The sequence below is a fragment of the Siphateles boraxobius genome, unplaced genomic scaffold, assembly GCF_051911475.1.
Source record: "Siphateles boraxobius isolate OS27281-9 unplaced genomic scaffold, OSU_SipBor_1 12, whole genome shotgun sequence".
Classification (NCBI taxonomy): domain Eukaryota; kingdom Metazoa; phylum Chordata; class Actinopteri; order Cypriniformes; family Leuciscidae; genus Siphateles; species Siphateles boraxobius.
Genome location: NW_027508722.1, coordinates 20,354,247 through 20,369,771, shown reverse-complemented (window position 1 = coordinate 20,369,771; position 15,525 = coordinate 20,354,247). Strand labels below are relative to the sequence as shown.

Genomic DNA, 15,525 nt, shown 5'->3' with positions numbered 1-15,525 from the left:
TGTTGTCAGGAGGTGGCAATGCCAACGGATGTGAGTTTAGAGACTGGTGAAGAAGTCCTTGGGCAGCAGAACAGCACAAAAGCCAAGAGTACCGCCAACCATCTTGTTCGAGGATTTAAACAGAACCGACATTGAATTCAGTGCAAAACATTTTCAACTTTCCCTAACAGAGAAACACAAGTGTGATTTGTGTAAATAGGCCAAGAATTGTCAAACACAAAGATCTGATGAATTTCTAATCTTTATTGGACAGGATAAATGTGATCAGTTAGCCAAGGGAGGGAGGTGAGGATAGGAGGTGGGCATTTAAGTGCAAGTGTGAATAAGAAGGTGCACTCCTATTGACCAACGCACAGATGTTTTGACACAAGAACCATTGTGATGTCACAGTTCTGGATTATTGCAGTATTGCTGACTTGATCATGACATGGCATAACATATAGGAGATGCTTTGTCTCTTCCCTTCCTTACATTTTTCCTCTGATGAAGTAGAGATTTCAGCACTTATGGTTATGAAAGCCGATTTGCTTCTTTCATGGACAGAATGCTTTAATGAACAGAGACACGATCCTGTGTGGTGAATACTGACTTTATGTCCTGTCGCTGATGTCACACAGTGAACACACAGGGTCCTCCTGCCATTTGGAGCCCAAACAAAGACAAAAGTAATGCATTTATAGCTTGACTTTCACCCTTTTTTTAAAAAAAAAAAAGGCTAACGGTTAGGATAAGATAATGTAATAGAGCAACTGTACTATGCAGGTTTGTGGTTTGTAAAAAGGTCTTTTTTTGCAGAGCAGTGCTGGTGAGAGAAATATGAGAGGAGGAATGAGAAAGACTAAAGCAGGATAGCATGAGTGCGAGGTCATTTGAAGCGCTCAGGAAAAATAGTCAAGAAAAAAAATGTAATCCATGGGTGAACATTTTTGCATAATCTGCATTCTGAAAGATGAGTTTTGGAGATTCCCTGCTTAATGAACCGTATGGATGAAACTGAGAGAAAGCCACACTTAAAGTCTTAACTGCCAGCTAGTGGCCCACGAATTCATTAAGGTCAAGATATGCAAATAGGAAGAAGGATATGGAGGCTCAATTAGTAGAGGAAATAGCTAGCAATGCTAGCATATTGCTTCACTTTGTGAATGAGCAAAAGTTATTTTAAATTGTAATAATATTTAACAATATTATGGTTTTACCGTATTTTGGATCAAATACATAAATGCAGCCTTGGTAACAGTGATAGACTTCTAAAATCGTACAGACCCCAAACTTTGAATGGTACTGCGTATATATAATCTGATTTTATAGAATCTCTTTTTACCTGAATTTACCTTAATATTTAAATCAGATGTGTTAAACGGAGCTGAGAGAACTGTACTCTTGTTAATGTCTGAAAGCATAATCAAGCCAAAATACTTAAACAAACAAGAATAGAATTTGTGAATGACAAGCATTCAAATTATGCTGAAATCTGCCAATTTGTAAGCACATGGCCACTGATTTTTACATCAAGTAAATAATCACCAAAAATCAAGTATTATCCAAACTTATGTTAGCACTTAATATGTTTTTGAATATGGGAATGGTAATAATCAATGGCTTTATATTTTCATGAGAAGCTATTATGTATTTCTAAGGCGCAAGTAATGTGGTGTGAGAAGACTGATAGGAACAGGATATCTGAGAAGGATAGCAGAAAGATAGAAAGGGAATGAAAGGAAGATAAAGGAGGCCATACTGCTCAGAATTTCATCATGACAACTTTTCATGTCAGTTTAGTCTCTCAGTGTCTCAATTTTGAACTCTCAGATTCTTTAAGACTAGTCTGTCTATGTATTAACCATTCTGTCTGACCATGGAAGACCTCAGTAAAGTATTTGGGAGCTAAAGGGACCCATTGAGTTCATCACTCATCTGTTCAGTGTTCTACTGAATTCGCAAGGCTTGGGACAACATTTTTATGGATGGGAACCGTCTCCCACATCACAGAGAGCCTTAGTGGGGCAATTTTATTTTTGGCAAATTTAACTGTTTTCATAGTGCCACCAATCCTACAGTCATCTTCTATTAACAAGCTCACTCTGATCTCATCAGGCATCCTCCCTCTTCATGCTGTGAGTTGTAGTAATACAATTCACACATTAATTATATGCATAAAAATACAATACTGCATCGAAGCCCATTTTGGAAGGACTAGACGCTCGTTTTCGCACAGAAATGAGAATGTTGTTGTATTTGCAATACATGGATCATGACAGGCTTCTAGACCGTAAGAAATAAATAAGACAGATTTAATTATGAATATCTGATCGAAATGATGTTAGAGCAGGCATTTAAGTTTATCCCTGTCTGGCTAGTTTGCATGTACAGGTAACAAACGGAAGTCATGTGACTCTTGCTTGTATCAGAGCTTGTGGGCTGTGGATGGCTTTCTATTTGCAGAAAAGAGTGCTGATTGGCTGCTGAGCAAAGTAAACAGGTGTCTCCTTTTTCTCCAATTGGCTTGTGTGGTTTTTCACCTAAAAGGAGGGGAAGGTGGACTGGACGAAAGGCCTGAATGAGAATCCTGGACAAAATCCCCACTCTGCATGATATTCCAAAAAAGTTTCATATAAACCTAAGGTTAGTCCAGAGTCCATTCGCCCTCCCCTTCGGCAGATCCCCCCTCCTCCCTTCGCCCTCCTGTCTCGACTGATGGTGGGTAGCTTCCATTGGTCTGGCGAGGGTTGGTGGTTAGTCAGCCAGGTGTGTGGGTGATAGTTTTGGCTGTGTAATTTTGGAACAGAGGTTGAAGGAACATTCCGATTGTGCCAAAGACACACACAAACACAAAGATCCAGAGGAATAGACGATCGATCACCATGGCGACGTACTTCCAGTCCTCACTCACCTGTAAGATAAAATGAACAGCCGATGAATAAGGAGTGGAAGGATGGATGGATTGGAAGAACAGTGTTGTTATTGTTAGCTAAAACTAAAACTATTAGAAATAGTTTTCATTAATCAAAATAATGCTGAAAATTAGGCAAATATTAGTTGAAAAACTTAGCTGCCTTGGCAACAAACTGATATTAATTTAAATTGTATAAAATGTCATTTAAATTTAATACAATTGTAAATTGAATAAACTTAAAATTAAATAAAAACTAAAATAAATTTAATAAAAATATTAACAAATACTATATTATATAAATAATATTAAATTAACACTTATGTACAGTACATGTGTTTAAGTAAAACTGAGGTCAGAGAGAAATTCTTCAATTATTTACTGAATACAGTAAAAAAAAATATCTTATCATGCTCTCCTTTTCTCTGTTCTCTAAAAATAACACACAAAAAATGCACCACAAAAGCCATTTTTTGTAGTTCACATACTTCGCATATAAATGCTTTTACAATTTCAATTTAATTCATGAATTAGTACAGAGGAAGCAAACAGAAAGTAGAATGGAAATCTGAAAACAATTCATTTGAACCAAATTAGTCATTTTTAACAAGAACTGAATCTATGAAAGAACTGATGAATGAAAACTGAATGTTGGCACGAGATGAAAGTTTTAAAGTTTGAAGATTTTATAGGCCTTCATCTAAATTTATGGACCATTTCCCAGACCCTTTCCCACACCATTTCTCATCACTTATTAAATGTATTTGCCCAACCCTGGTATAGGCTGTGTCTGAAAGCTTAGGTTGCCTGACCTATCAGACTCTGTAGGCAGCATTTGTGCACGAAGGTTTCTTATGAAATGGATTTCAGAGATACTTCTGAGGCATTGTTACGGTTTAATGGTCTACAGCAAAATAGACCGAGCTTTGGTGATAAATAAGCAAATATTGAATTACTACAATAGTTTTCTCTAGAAATTACGTACAAAGTGGAAACAGTTGGTATACATTTATACATAAACTGACCACTGTGGGAGAAATTTAATATGTTCTATACATATGACTTTCGTAAACGTGCAAATGTGTCCAATGTGTAAACGATTGAGACAGAGGTCCTCCACTACAAGGTCAGCATATGATAAGCAAATCTAACGAAGTTAGTTATGGCTAAGACATATCTTAATTTGGCCTAGAGAAATAACCTTGGGGGGGGGGGGGGGGGCATGTTTGTCTCTTATTCAGTGATGTAAAATTGTCGCCACCACACCACCAACTGCAATTGTCACAGAATGGAAAGCACAGGATTGTGGGATATCAAAGGCAGCAAAGGATACATCTATGCCGCATTCAAAAATCAATAAGATGAAGGAATCCCAGGAGACAGGAAGTGAAGCTAACATCGGATTCAGACGTGCCTTGATGCTTTGTTCCTACAGAATGCGTCCTCCGAAGGCAGCATTTTTAAGCTTTCGGACGCAGCCACGATGTTATTCATAACCCCATCCCTAAATAACAATAATTGTGATTGATCTCTATACATGTCAGTCAAGCTGCACTTCCTTAGGCGGTTCTTCACCAGAATCTGCTGCAGTATGGATAGACCTTATGACGTCTATTCAAAGGTCTGGTTGCATGAGACTCTGACCATACGTCATGGTGTTAAACCTGGGCCATAGATGACAATATTTGATTTGAGAGCTGCAGCAGAGAGGAATGAATAACAATGAATGAATCAGCAAAGAAAAGTGTTCTTTTTTTGGAGCTTTGAACTCATTACATTGCAAAAGGCAACAAGACTCTTCAAAATTCCCCCTTTGAGTTCCATGGAAAAGATAGCAGCAAATGACTTTAGAAAGACTGGAGAGTAAGGGAATAATGACAGAATTGTAATTTTTAGGTGAAATATCCCTTTAGGAAGGCAAAATGTCAAAAAGCAAGGAAGATGTCAAATGTAAAAGAGAGACAGGACATAGATGAATCAGATATAAAATGTGAGGGTGGAGTTAAAAAAATTGAAAGGTAAACATAAGATGGGTAATTGGATGCGAATGTATGGGAGCGAGTGAGGAATAGAGAGAGAAGGGAGCAGAGAAGAGGGTGAAGGAAAAGGTTAATGTGAACAGAGACTTCATTCCGCCACACTGCTCTGATGAGGTGAGACACAGGGGACTTGAACCAAAGGCTGCAAGGGAGTTGGCATGGAGACGCCTTGTTACCATGGGAATGAAACTGTGTTCAAGTCAAGATGATTGACAGAATTACTGAGTGCTGTTAATTTTACCTCATGTTGACTGTATTCCTGCTCTTAAAGAGAATCCAACTGCTCAAGCCCACTTAAAAATATTGCTGAGCTATAAAAATATATTGCCTGCTGTTCGAACTAAACAATTTTATCAAAATAATGTGAATAAATAAAGAAAACAACTCACTAGCCATATATCTATAATATCTCCAGTTATTCAGCAGTTTTCATGCTATGAAAGTGGCCCATTTAAAAGATAAAATAATATAAATATATATCGAATTAACCATAAAATAGAATTCATGTAATTGTAATTTTAAATTAAATATTTTCTAAATGACAATATACATTACAAATATAAAATAAAGAATTGTGTTAATTTATTACATTTTATATTATTAATAAATATATTGTATCTTCATTACATTATCTTCATATGATCTATAGTATCTTTATATTTGTATTTACTTGTGTTTATACACGCACGCACGCACACACACACACACACACAAACACACACACACACACACACACACACACACACACACACACACACACACACACACACACACACACACACACACACACACACACACACACACACACACACACACACACACACACACACACACACACATTATATCTTATACATTACAGGTAAAACATTTTAATATATCCATTTTAATATACTTTCATATATCTATTTGCATATATTCTTAATGAGATAATTTCATATCTGATCACCTCCGACCTAGACTATCTACAAATACTATACTATCTCTATCACTTGGCTTCTTAAATGCACATCTTTGTTATAAAAAAAGAAAAAATCACCTCTCGTATCATCCAGCAAAACTGCTACTCTCGTACGTGACTAATGCTGAGAGTCAGACGGTGTTTGACAGAATGGGACAGTAAGCCATTTAAATGCCAACAGTGAGTGTAGTGCTGATGTGTAGCTGTGCTTTGGCTAAAGACCACATCTCTTTTTTAATGCTTTAGGACTTGCCTGTCAAAGCCTCCACATCAGAGATTATTAAACCACAAGTGTGGAGCTGCATATTGATCTGAGTGTGTCTGTAGGAACGCGTGTAAGCGTTCACTGAGCTCATAATGATTGCCAAGTTTTGAGTCAGGGCTGCGTAATCTATTGCTCACTCCTAACAGGTTTTTGTATAATTTCCAACTTTCTTTTAGTTGTAATTGCAGCAAAATAATTTCAATACTGACATAGAAATGACTGCAAAGTGACTGGAACTGTGGCTTGCTTCAACTCAGCTTCTATTATATGAACTTAGCACTTTTGTATCAACCACAGTTATCTCTTCATTTGTACAGTTCAGCAGTACAGGTCCAATTGTGGAGTAAGCTAAAAATAAATGGGATCAAAAATTGGTGTTACAGATATGTGCCCAATTCAAAAGGTTTGTAGGTAATATATGTTGTCTCCATGACTCTGACAAATAGGCCTGGTTTCACAGTCAGGGCTTAGATTAAGCCAGGATTACGCCTTAGTTTATTTAGGGCATTTAAGTAGCTTTTATAAACGTACCTTTGAAAAAAAAAAAGCACTTTCTATGGAGAGACAGAATAATCTCAGGTTTCATTAAAAAATAACATTAATTTGTGTTCAAAGATATACAAAGATAAAGATGAACGAAAGACTAATGGGATTGAAATGACGTGGGAGAGTAATTGATGACAGAATGTACAGTATGCCATTAAATATAATTATTACGGTTATCGGTTATCTATCACAGCAGCTACGATTGTATGATTATTAGTTGTGCAGGCCTAATACATTTTAGCTTCTTAGCAACAAAGTTATTTGTTTGAACAAGAAGAAATGTTTTCATCTCATATGTCTAATCTCAGTCACGATATTTCTGTCAGTGCCACTACTATCATTTAAGGTACAACCTCATCGACACGACAGCCATCGGCACTGATCCTCAGCAAACCGGCGTGATGACTCTGATCTTAAACCAGATGGAACTGGATAATATTCTGATTGTTCCAAATCTGAATTCTGCCCTATAATACTGCCTGAATCATAATTATACACTGTTTGTTCATTGGCCAGAGGAGAACTGGCTCCCCGACTGAGCCTGATTTCTCCCAAGGTTTTCTTCTCCATTTGATGGAGCCACCTGATGGAGTTTTGGTTCCTTGCCACTCGCCTTTTTCCACCTTTGTTGCCATTGGCTTGGCTTGCTTAGTTGGGGACATTAAATTTAACATTTAATTAAATATTCAACAATAATATTGATCTGCCCGCATTGACGCTATTTTACAAGAACTGAACTGAGCTGGACGATGACATCACGGTTTACTCCAGCGCGTTTATATATATATTTAAATGAACTAAATTAATAACTTTTTTTTAAAACAAAAATGAAACATCACTGAACTTACTTAAGCTGGACTGTGACACTATTTTCTGAACAGGCAACACTGAACAGGAAGCCTTATTTAAACTATGACTGCTATGAATGATAGCATGCTATTGTTGCTAATGTGAAACCACTCATACGCACATTCAGAGATGTGATTATGAAAGAGAATGACTCACACTCCGGTCGTCGTCCTCGCTCTTCATGTGGTTTGCGATGAAGCGGACTCCATCTACAGCCTCCTCGAACCCTGGGCAGACCTGGGCCAGTAGAGCCTGGGTGAGGACCGTAGGGGGCTGCTGCTTCCCCCGAGGTAGAGCAGAGCTCTGCAATGGATTCGAACCTCCTTCCCTGGCCTCCCTCCCCCCTTCCCTTATCCCGTTTAGTCCATCTGTGGAACCCCCTCCGCCACCCCCTCCGCCACCCCCTCCACCACCCCCTCCACCCAACTCTGCCCCAAACTGTTTCACTGAGGCTCGGTTCACATAGCATGTGCATGACTCATTGTTCTCTTTATTCCCTGACGAAGAGCCGCTCAGACCCAGTCCCGCCATGAGCCCGGCAGCCAGACCCCCTCGCCCACCTTCCTGCTGTTCATTGGCACGACGGCGTTGGCGCAGACGCTGTCGCTCGCTGCTGTTTCGCGGCTGCTGCATGAAGAGCAGGGTGGGCAACTTGTTGAGGAACACAAACTTCACCCACGGAGGCATAGTGTGTGTAGTGGGTGACCGGTGATGCACGTTCAGCACGCACACGCTCGTAACAATGGAGAACGTGACCAGCACCATGGTGAACATCAGATACTTCCCGACCAGAGGAACATCGAGAGACGTGGGTGGCACGATTTTGGAGATCAGCAGCAGGAACACAGTGAGGGCCAGTAGCACTGAGATACAGAGCGTCATCTTCTCCCCGCAGTCTGATGGCAGGTAGAACACTAGGATGGCCAGCGAGGTGATGAGGATGCAAGGAATGATGAGGTTGATGGTGTAGAAGAGGGGTTTGCGGCGGATGATGAAGTCATAGGTGATGTCTACGTAGGTTGGGTCCAAAGGGTTTTCGTTTCGACGGCCGGGCAGTGCGATGATGTCCCACTCGCCGCTGGGCGTGAAATCGTCCATGCTGGCCACATCCGCGCGCAGAACCAGGTCCACTTCTGTGCGGTCGTAGGTCCACGAGCGGAAGCTCAGAGTGCAGTTCTGCTGGTCGAATGGGAAGTGCTTCACCTCGATTTTACAGGCACTTTTATAGATTGCTGGTGGCAACCAGAAGACACTTCCATCATACGAGACGACAGCATTGGAGTAGAAAGACACCTCATACATGCCGTCAGCACTGGTGAGGAAGGAGATAGAGGGGTTATTAGGTGGTTTATACTTTAAAGGAAGCTCTATCAACAGCAAATGTGCCATAATGTTGATTAGGGCTGCAACAACTAATCGATAAAATCGATTATAATCGATTATGAAAATCGTTGTCAACGAATGTCATTATCGATTAGTTGGTCTGCTTACGTCACGGGGAGCGTTTACTGGTACGCACACACACGCAAGGTCTCTCTCCCTCAGGCGCTCTGCCGAGCGCGCGCGCTACACGTTTTGGAGCAGTCTCTTCTGTCTCGCATGCGCGCTCTTGCTTGCGCGCTCTAGATTTTCGAGCATTAGTTTGAACTAATTCGCGGGCATCAGGGAGCCGCAATCAATATGCGGGAGACTCCCGGGACTTCCGGGATGTCTGTATTTTGTCTCGAGCATCAGGTTGTGCAATCAGTTCGCTCGCAACGTAAGTGATGGATTAAAATAGCGCTACCGCAGAAATAGGTTAAATTAAAACGGTGTTTACAAAGTGAAGCATTAAATACAAAGGCAGTTAATAACAGCAGCAGTAAAATATTGTAGTCACTGTACTCAGTGGTTTTCAGCGAATGCTTGTGCACTAATGCATAATTTCTCCTGTCCTTTACTCAAGCCTGTTAGCTTGCTGGGTAACGTTACCTCCATTCCGTTCTCTTTTTATAGCATTTGTCTACTAAGTTTTAATTGTTTTTCAAACGCGATCTACTGCGGCTCTACATTCACACAATTGTTTTCAGTCTTTCTATATTTATTTAATCAATTTATCCTTATATTATATTCTTTTATATATTATATATATAATATATATTATATTCTTTATCCTTATATTCCTTATATATAATTAATTTTAAATAAAAATTAAATGAATTATATATTTTAGATGTTTTTAGTTTGTTTTTAGTTCAGATATTCACATCTGAACAACATGTCTGTGTAAATTTGTTTTAACAAAAATTGTGTTAAAACATAATATGTTGGATATCATTTTTTTAATAATAATCATGTTTGTCAACTTGCCATCAGCAATTATCATTAAAAACAATGCAAATATTGATATTAGTAAAACTCAATGTGTGGCTTTTGCACTTTTTAAAGTACACTTTTACACATAAATACCCTGATTTACGGTTTTATTTAGTTATAATAAAAAAAAAATCTAATTTAATTTCTATCCGATTAATCGATTAATCGAAAAAATAATCGTCCGATTAATCGATTATCAAAATAATCGTTAGTTGCAGCCCTAATGTTGATCATGTAAAATAAATGAACCTTGTCTCTTTTTAAAGTCACAAACGGTAACAATAAAACTTACAGTGGATATATATATATATACCATTTTTACTTAAGAAGGTTTAATTATAGAGCTATAATGTTGTCTAAATTGTCCTTTTCAGGTGGGAATATTTTTCTAGGTTTATGCATTACTGATGTAATTTGTAGATAGAGATTACTTCATGTAAATAGTGCATTACAGTTTTTTAACTTAACTTTGCACATATTGTGTGAATGTTTGTGGGTTTACGTCATCATGACAACAAACATTTAAACATGCACATTTTACAGATGGAACACTGAATTCCAGGGACACACTTTATTGGCTTGTGCAATTGCTATGAATCCAACCCATGATCTTGAAAGTTTGAAATTTTTAACTTTAACCAACTTTACCATAACTAGGTGATTAAATGATTTTAGCAAATAAGTCACATGACAATACATTGTGCATCCCAACGTATAATGTCATAAGTCATGTGGCTATGGTTTTAATACAGTGTTTTTCAAATTTACTGCCTGACCCTGTTACTTCAAAAGTATCTTGAAGTTCTTGAATCTGCCAAGCACATTTTGTTAAACCTCAGCGTTTAGGGCCTGCTTGTGGGTGTGTCTCACAAAGGTTTATTAATGATACATACAGACAAACACACGAAGGATGCTAGTATTAACTAGGCTGAATTTAAAATATATTCCACTACGTTACATGACAGTGAGAGAGGAGGAACATGCTTTATTTGCAGTGAGGTCATGTAATGTGACACAGGATCACTGCTAATGAGATAAAGACTGATAAGCAGGGATGTTATCTACCCTCCACTGACAGAGGAAACGAATGGGTGATGAAAAGAACGGATAAGATATGATAAAGACAGTAATAATCTGACTAGATAAGTAAATACTCATGAGCCAAAAATGGGATGATCTTTGAGACTTACTTGTTGTAAAGAACAACATCAGGTAACCAAATATGTTTGGAGGGAAGACGGACCTTCTTCATGCCGTCAAACTCATCTGGGTTCCATGTTAGCCGGTAGTCCTGCCACTCCTGAGGACAGAGTGAAAATAAATAACCATGATAGACTCAAGTAGGGGTTTGATACCTGGAAAAAAGCAATCTGTTAGCATTCCCATTCATTTCAATTGCAGAATAAACAGCTACATTTGAATGGCTGTCAATGGAGAAAAATGTGTTTTGCAGCCAGATAATGTAGTTACAACACCTACTAGAAAACCGTGAAATACACTATAAATCTATGGCCTTCTTTCACACATATTTCTCCTTATGTCATGAACCCGTCACTTCATGTTGACCTGTGAACAGGCAGTGTAACCAACCCTCACATGCTGTTAAGATCATGTTCATCTGTCACACACACCACTACTCTCAGTTAATTAGCAGTAAATGTAGCTTATGTATTAATGATCTGTCACATTTCATTACTAATATAAATGTCTTAATAAACTAGATTAGAAAATTTGAAATAATTACTTGAGGCCATAAATGCTGACAGATTAAATAGACTGCAAATGAGAGCTGTCAAAAGGAGTATAGCCAAACTAATGGTAGCCATCTTAATGCACACAAAAAGAGTGCTAAATGTCTAATGATGGTAATTAAACACACTTCCTGTTGGGTTTTGACCAGATAGTGACCACTAATGTAATTATATTACATTCTTTACTCTGACACACCAATCGCATACACACACAGCTGAAAAGACACACATAGTTGCAAAGTTTAATGGGTAACCTGTACTGACAGCGGCAATAATTCCTACCAACTGACATCTATGTTCATAGTGACCATGAGCAGATGATTCAGAGAGGAAGTGACAGAAAGATGGAGAACAAAAAAGAAAAAAGAGAGATATGTGTAAGAGAGTACTGTATCTGTACAAACTGATTTTGATGAGTAGTTCTGTATATACTACACTGAATTTACTACGTTGCAAGTAAATTTCACAACTAATTACAAAGAAATGCAAGTAACACATTGAATGAAATGTAAAATTTTGAAGTAGTAAGACAGTTGTTTTCTTGTAAAATGTACTCCAATAATCTTTGTGTCATGCTGTGTATGGTCCAATCTAAGACGCTTGATGCAGGTACAATAATATAAAGTCTTTAATTCACAAAGAGATTCACATAAGAGAAAATCAGGAGAAGTAGCAGCATAATCCACACACTTACTAAAGACAATAAAGTCTTTAGGAGGAAGTCCAAGATGGAGACAGTGGCTAGTAGATCCGAGGTGGAGATGGAGGCCTGGCAGAATGGGGCAATGCTGGAGGGAGTGAGGACCAAGGTGAAGCCAGAGGGAAGGAGGAGCCTGGTGGAACCGAAGGGGTGGCGGGCTGAGGTGCAGCCGGAGGCCAAAAAGTCCATGGCAAAACTAGAACAATGAGAGACCAAGGTGGAGCCCTAGGGACAAGTGAGCCTGGTGGAGCCCAAGACAACAGTGGAGCTGAGGGAGCGCAGAGCCAAGGCGGTGCCGAAGGGCTGATGGGCTGAGTTGGAGTTATAGGCTGGAGGCCAGAGGAGCAGCCAGAGGATAGCTGGAGGGAGTCAGCAGCATGGGCGAATCCAGGTGAATAAATGGAGCCAGCGGAGAGGATGGGAACAAAAGGATGGGGAGATCACAGGTTGGGCTAGGTCATCAACAAAGATATCAGAAACAGACTGAGAGATACTGAGTTCAGAGCGGGGATGAGGGTGGGGAGCTGGCTCTGTCTCAATGTCAATGAACCAGTGCTCCTCTACTGGCTCAGGGGTGGATTGCCCCAACGCCTCCGACTCTGGGGTAGACCTGGCAGTGGGCTCCAGCCTAGGGACGGATATGGCATCTGGATCTGGCTCTGTGATAGAGGATGTGGCTAGTTCTGGCTCCATGGCTAGAGGTGGCTTGACCTCTGGGTCCGTGGCAGGCTCAGGCATCATCACTGGGTCCTGGGAAGATGAGGCTTCCTAGAACGGGCAGGGAGATGGCTGCTGGGGATGGTATGGTATGGGAATGGTATGGGCTCTGGGAAGTTGGAGTTGATGTCGTCTTCCCTGATGACACCCACTTTGAAGGAGGATCCAGACACCCACAGGAGGGTAAAATTGATGAAGTCAACGAATGGAATATGGTCCTCCTCCACAAGCAGCATCTGGCCTATGATGTCATCCATCCCACTCCAAAAGATGTACTTGAGAGCCTTGAGAGTTGTCCCAGTGCGCCTCAAGGTACAGATCTAAGATCTCTTCAGCATACTCCTCCCCATTCTGTGAAGTGCAATCTAATAGTGAAGGGTGCTTTTGAAACACTGCTTCATGAAGCTTTGAAACCTTTGCAAATCTTTTGTATGGAATCAGTGATTTGGAGAGTGTATCAAACTGCCAAAGCCATAATTGTTTCGAAATTTCAATGGTTCATCACTGGGGGGGAATCTCTGTGAACCCATGAATCATGCAGATCCACTGAGATCACCCCCCAGTGGCGAACCATTGAACAATTGTCTATAGTTTTTACCTGATCTCTGATCAGTTTTATACATTTGTAGACATTTTAATGAGACATTAGTATAATTGAAATGAATAATAGTAGTTACAGTTTTTTTACAATCGCTATGACAATTTTTTCAATACTTTTAACAAATTTCCTAAACTCTTAACACAGTTAGCACCACATCGGTCTGTGTAAGCTATACTATTGACACATTTCTTGTTGCTCTAACACAAAATGCATACAATTAACACAAATTTAAAATGCTTGAACTTCTTTTACACAAAAGCTCAAACAACACCAACACAATGGATTTTTACTGGCAAATTTACCTATGCTTTAACACTGTATGTCAGAACAGATAACACCATGTTCTAAACCTAACCAAGGCTAAAGTCTAGGTAAACAGCTGTTTATATTGTGAATTGAAACACAAATATATCCCCTGTATTTTATTCTATTGTTACTGAGAAACAGCTGATTGAATTATGCAAATATATAAATGTATTTTTATTTATTTTATTCATTGCAGCAATTCTGTCTCTGTCTTCGTTTTTTCATTACAGTAACCGTACATTCTATAAAGCACTCTGAGATGGGTCTTTTATTATTGAATTTCTGCAGCAAAAGACCTAAACCCAACAAAACAAAAATGTAGAGAGGCTTCAAAAGAAACTGCAGTGCAAAACACAATCTATGATCAATGCAATATACTGTCTGTTGTATAAGGGCATACCTGACACATATAAAATAATGCAGTTTCTGTAATTCCATCTGATGTTAGTGTTTTTATGACATTGTGCTATGATTGACTAAATCTTCCTGTTGGACGAGAACAAATGTTAGTGTTTTGAAAAATTATTTGATTTTGAGACATGTCTGCAGTGTTTTTGTAGACATAGTGTATTGTTGCTAGTGTATTATTGTATTTTGAAAATTAGTGGTGGAGTTTAGTTTACAATGTGTGATTTTGAGCATGAAACTACGGAGCTAATAATATGACAAAATGATTTGAATTTGAATTGTGTAAATTTGAATTATTTGCAAGTGTAATCTAACAAAATTGAATTTTAGGTGGTAGTTTAAATGGTTCTGAATTTGATTTTTTTTAAATGAATATTGAAGATTTGAAATTTAACAAATTTAAATGTTTTTATGGCTGAATTTTATAGACATGTATTTTCAAACAGCTAGTTTTTTTGTTCTGAATTCTTATACTGCAAATATTCAGTTTAAAAAAAATTCAGATTCAAGTTTTCAAGATGAAGAAATTCGGAACTTAAAATTCAGTTTTCTAAAATTCAATCTCAAAAATTCAAACTGAAAAATTCAGATCTTACAGAAAGTAGGTCACAGGTCATCCACAGGGAAGAGTAGATGATCTCAGAAAAATCGAACAGAGCATTTTGGCCAATAGGCTATATTCGCCTGCCTCTCGTCCTTACACAAGGTGTTTTGAACAAAATCGTATCCCCAGTCAGTGGAAGCCAGAACGCAACGCCCAATATGTCAATATTCACCATTTAATGAACGCGTTTCAACTGGCTTACAGCTACTAGATACTCCGACTGATGCATGATCAAATAGACATGCATTCCGCGTCATCTTGTCTGATTCGCTCTTTTTGCCCGTGATGGAGCGCGTCTCGTGGCTCTTACTAAGCGTCACCAGCCACAAGATCTCTCACTGTTTTCATCTACCAGACACTCGGATTGATACACGAAAACACATCTTATCTATTATTTTATTTGCTCTTTTTGCCCGTGAGGGAAAGCGTCTCATGGCTCGTGGCGTCAGCCAGTAGCGTCGCACCTGCCACAAGATCTCTCACTGTTTTCATTTACCAGACACTCGGATTGATACACGAAAACACACAAACAGTGC

The 15,525-nt window shown here is 38.9% G+C and overlaps 1 protein-coding gene across 2 annotated transcripts in view; it reads right to left on the bottom strand.

Moving 5' to 3' along the window:
- Positions 1-223: 223 nt before the first annotated feature.
- chrnb2 (cholinergic receptor, nicotinic, beta 2) overlaps positions 224-15,525 on the bottom strand; it is a 51,287-nt gene continuing 35,985 nt past the window's right edge. For both annotated transcript variants that reach the window (XM_077210786.1, XM_077210777.1), the window contains 3 exons: positions 11,093-11,202; positions 7,704-8,859; positions 224-2,890 (listed from right to left, as the gene is read on the bottom strand). In XM_077210786.1, coding sequence (XP_077066901.1) covers positions 2,738-2,890; positions 7,704-8,859; positions 11,093-11,202 — 1,419 coding nt within the window. In that variant the 3' untranslated portion in view covers positions 224-2,737. The remainder of the gene's footprint in view (positions 2,891-7,703; positions 8,860-11,092; positions 11,203-15,525) is intronic.